Raw genomic sequence first — 5,089 nt, 5'->3', positions numbered from 1 at the left:
TCTATTAAATTAAATTATTGACAATTTAATTGATTGACATATTAATTCCCTGAGACCTTCCACTTAACTTATTTGACACGCCGGATTCAAAATCCACTTGCAGGGTTTAACACAATCAAAACTTATAAGCTTCCTCAAGAGGGTATCATCAATACCAATACCGGGACATGGATTTCATCAATAGTTAATGTTCACCATACACATAATGTCATCACCCAACTCACTGAGTATTTTGACCCAGAAAGAATCTCACTCTTGTATGAATCAAAGTAATAAACATTATATCCATGTGTCCAGTAATCATATTAGGATTAAGAGTATAAGCACTTATAATAACCATGAGGTATTAATTGTTTTATATAGTGAGTATAAAAGCAATTACCTCAAGACGGTCCTGTTCAATACACACAAAGTGTACTAGCACAAGGAGTTGGATTTGAACCATTCTTAATAGTCAAGACAGACCTATTTAAATTTTGTGTTACAGTCCTACCAATGGTGTGTCCAATTTCATTCAAGACTGTGAACAATAAACTTATATTCTATAGTAACTGATGATCTAATCTTCTGTGTATAAGCCACACTCTACACACTAGATCACCTACTATATAGAAAAAAAGACACACATGCATTATCATTAAATAAATAATGTCAGACAAACATTGCTCATAAGGATTCTTATTAAAATGGAATAACTGAAGCTATTAATAAATACTAAAACCGATTACATAAAGCATGTCTTTTAGTATAAATCCCTAACAATCTCCCACTTAGACTCAAAGCCATGCTGCCATACATCTCGCTCCCATTCCATCTACATGACTATCAAAAGTACTAACTAGTAATCTCTTTGTAAACAGGTTTGCCAGGTTTCTTGCTGATGCAATCTTGATCACCATTACATCACCTATATGCACGATATCTCATATCAGGTGATACTTGTGCTCGATGTGTTTAACTCTCTTGAGTCTCTTGGGTTCCTTTGAGTTAGCAACTGCCCCACTATTATCATAATAAAGTGTAATAGGTGATTGTAACGAAGGCGCGACTACCAGATCCAATAGAAAGTTCCTAAGCCAAACGATCTCCTTGGTTGCCTTAGAGGCTGCCACATATTCAACCTCCATAGTGGAATCAGCAACACATTATTTCTTGATACTCCTCCAACTAATGGCTCCACCTTCTAGGGTAAACACATTTCCTGAGGTTGATTTTATGGAATCCTTATCTAACTGAAAAACTAAGTCTGTGTACCTAATAGGTACTAAACTATCTGCATGATAAACCAACATATATTCCCTAGTCCTTTTTAGGTACTTGATTATATATTTTACCAAAGTTCAGTGTTCCCGCCCTCGATTAGACTGATATCTGCTACCAATGCCTACGGAAAAATAGATGTCAAGTCTAGTGCAAAGCATAGCATACATGAGGCTTCCTACTATTGATACATAAGGAACTGCCTTCATGTTCTCTACCTTAATTGATGTTTTAGGACACTGATCCTTGGATAGAGAGATTCCATGTCTGAAAGGGAGTAACTCTTTCATGGAATCCTGCATGCTAAAATGAGCAAGAATCATATTGACATAAGTAGATTGTGATAAGCCCAACATCCTTTGCTTGCGATCTTGCAAAAGCTTGATCCCAAGGATGTGACCGGCTTCTCTCAAGTCCTTCATGTCGAATTATTCAGATAACCATACCTTAATCGAAGATAATACCCCCACATCGTTTTTGATGAGTAAGATATCATCCACATATAGCACCAAGAATACCACCATGTTTTCGTCATGCTTTTTGTATATACATGACTCATTAGGGCATTGATCAAAACCATAAGATTTAATGACTTGATCAAAACGGATGTTCCAAGACCTAAATGTCTGCTTAAGTCCATAAATGGACTTCTTAAGCTTGCATAACATGTCATGTTGGCCTATTGCTGCAAAACCATCTGGTTGCACTATATAGATGCACTCATCAAGACTTCCATTAAGGTAAGCTATCTTGACATCCATTTGCCAAATTTCATAATTGAAATGAGCTGTATGGATAAAAGAATTCGGATAGAATTTAGCATGGCTACTGATGAAAAAGTTTCCTCATAGTCGATTCCCTCTTTCTAATTAAACCCTTTCGCAACATGCCTAGCCTTGAAGGTTTCCACCCTCCCGTCTGCTCCTCTTTTCTTCTTATAGATCCACTTGCATCTGACGGGTTTTATCCCTTCAAGTGGCTCTACAAGATCCCAGACTTGATTAGAGTACATAGACTTCATCTCTGATTTCATAGCCTTCTACCAGAGTTCTGCATCTTTAAAATGCTTCACAGTAGTTACTGGGTTTGGTATCCAAATCATCAAGGATCCTTTCATAAGACTCTCCTAAGAACATATACTGATCAGGCTGGTGTACAACCCTCCCACTATGATGAGGCATGTTTTGTTGTGTTGATCCTGATCCTTGTGCACCATCAATCTGCCCTGGTTGTACAACTAGCGTATTGATGGTAGCTACACGTGATGGGTCAAACTTAGCTTGAGTCACAACATTCCTCCCACTATAACGAGGCAATGGGTTGTCAATAAATCTATCTTGTGGTGGTTCTTCTTGCATTATTGGTATAGCTGGTATATCACCTTTCAAATTTTCTAGAACAATCCTACTTCTGGGTTTGTGGTTCATTACATAGTCATCTTCTAAGAATCGAGCATTGGAGCTAACAATGACCTTTTGATCCTTAATACAATAAAATAAACCACCTTTTGTTCCTCTAGGGTAGCCAACAAATAAGTAGACATCTGTCTTTGATTCCAACTTATCTATTTGAATTTTTTGCACGTGTGTTGGACTACCCCATATGCAAATATGCCGCAGACTAGGTTTGTGCCTAGTCCACAATTCTGTGGGTGTAGTAGGTACTGACTTAGATGGGACAAAGTTCAGAATATAGGCTGCTGTTTCTAGTGCATGCTCCCAAAACGAATTAGGAAAATCTTAATAACTCATCATAGATCTGACCATGTCCATAAGAGTCATATTCCTTCTTTCTTCTATACCATTCTGTTGTGGTATTCCAGGTGCAGACAACTGGGATTCAATTCCTTCCTTTAATAAGTAATCCACGAATTCTCCTAAGAGGTATTCGCCACGATGATTAGATCATAGTGTCTTGATACATTTACCCTGACGCTTCTCCATTTCTGCCTTAAGTACCTTGAATTTCTCAAAGCATTCAGACTTATGGCACGTCAAATAAATATACCCATACCTTGAGTTATCATCAATGAAAGTAACGAAATACTCAAAGCCACTTCCAGCCTGGATATTCATGGAGCCACACAAATCAGAGTGAACCAGTTCTAATGCCTTTTTTGCTCTATACCCCTTAGCCAAAAAGGGCCGCTTGGTCATCTTACCTTCTAAGCAGGATTCACAGACTAGTAGTGTCTCCACTTCTAATGAACCTAATGGTCCATTCTAAACCAGCCTTGAAATCCGTCTCAGATTAATATGACCTAGGCATTAGTGCCAAAGTTAAGTTTGGTTCAATTCTGAAGGTTTCTTTCTATACATGTTAGTTTATCAGTTTTATTCAATTCATTTAGTTGCACTGTAGGAGAAACATGATTAATAATATAAAGATCATCCACCAATGTACCAGAACAAATAAAACGTTTATTTAACATAATAACCATCAATTTGTTAAAATAAATGGAATATCCGTGATAAACCAACTTGGAAACTGAGATCAAATTCCTCCTAATGGAAGTTAAATAAAAAGAGTCTTTCAATATTAAAATCCTATCTCTACCAAAAGAAAAGCGAGTATCTCCTATTGCAACTACTGACATTCTTGTGCCATCTCCCAGAAATACGTAAATTTCCCTATCACTTAATTAGTGGGTTTGCTGGAACCCTTACAAAGAATTGCAAATATGATTAGTGGCTCCCGTATCTACACACTAGCTACTGGTAGATATCACCGCTAAACACGTTTCAACTACTAGGGAATGAGATATACCTTTGTTGTTCTGTTTGGCAAGATAAATTTTACATTGTGATTTCTAATGCCTTTCCTGCTTGCTATGAAAACACTTGCCCTTAGGCTTTTTCACTCCATCCTGCAGCCCATGCACTACTAGAGGAGCTCCCTGTGATTTCTAAACCTTTTTTCTACTTCTTTCGGCATTGAAAAAGAACCTTTCTCAGTCACAAGAGCAATAGTTGGCTTCCTGATGAGGCCCTCAGCTACTTGAAGCTCTTTAAGTAGTTCTGCCAATGAGTAAGAGAGATTATTCATGTTGTAGTTTAGGAAAATTTGCTTGAAAGAGTCAGACGGTGATTGGAGAACGATATCGACCTAGGTTTCCCCATCGATTTCAGCTCTAAGGATCTCTAACTCATTGAGATGACCAATCATCTTCAGAACATGATCCCTTACTGGGGTCCCTTCTACCATAATAGTATTCATAAGTTCCTTCATAGCAGCCTGCCTAGTAGCACAATTTTGATCCCCAAACATTTCTTTTAGGCTCTGCATTATATCATAGGTAGAAGGCATAGACTGATGTTGACGTTGCAGAACATTCGACATAGATGCCAAAATGTAACACCGCAGTATCTTATCAGCCTTAATCCACTTTCGGTAAGCTTGGGTTTCCTCATTGGTTGCCCCTTCACTGGGTTTCTGTGGACATACCTTTACAAGCACACACTTGTACTTCTTTGTAGTCAGTACAATATTCAAGTTCCTTTTCCAATCAATATAATTAGGTCCAACCAGTTTGTTTTCTTTGAGAATAATAACTAGAGGATTGAAAGCCATTTTAATCCTAAGAATCACATATTATAACAAAATATGATGAGCAATAATAAACTTTTAATTCAATTAAAAGAATATGGTTCCCTCTACCAATATTTTTTCTAAAGAATTGAGTAGTATAGCTAGATGAGAGGTAATCTACTATTCAACATTTGTGTAGAAAAGTGAGGACCTATTAATTTAACTATCTAGGCAAGTAACTATGCCAAGTAAAATTAAACTGTTGACTTAGCTTTGGTCTTATAAACAATAGCAGTAACTC

General features: G+C 37.2%; 1 protein-coding gene across 1 annotated transcript; it reads right to left on the bottom strand.

The window, feature by feature from the left end:
• Positions 1 to 4,365: 4,365 nt before the first annotated feature.
• LOC131148234 (uncharacterized) lies at positions 4,366 to 4,830 on the bottom strand. Its single transcript, XM_058097961.1, has one exon. The coding sequence runs from the start codon at positions 4,828 to 4,830 to the stop codon at positions 4,366 to 4,368; it is 465 nt and encodes a 154-aa protein (XP_057953944.1).
• Between the last annotated feature and the right edge of the window lie 259 nt (positions 4,831 to 5,089).

Source organism: Malania oleifera, chromosome 2 (assembly GCF_029873635.1).
Source record: "Malania oleifera isolate guangnan ecotype guangnan chromosome 2, ASM2987363v1, whole genome shotgun sequence".
NCBI classification, from domain to species: Eukaryota; Viridiplantae; Streptophyta; class Magnoliopsida; order Santalales; family Ximeniaceae; genus Malania; species Malania oleifera.
The sequence above is the reverse complement of the archived record's forward strand: the minus strand, read 5'-3'. Positions and strand labels throughout refer to the sequence as shown.

Bases quoted from the DNA above. Each gene is read 5' to 3' on its own strand.
- LOC131148234 (XM_058097961.1), bottom strand. From the start codon at position 4,830: ATGGCTTTCAATCCTCTAGTTATTATTCTCAAAGAAAACAAACTGGTT.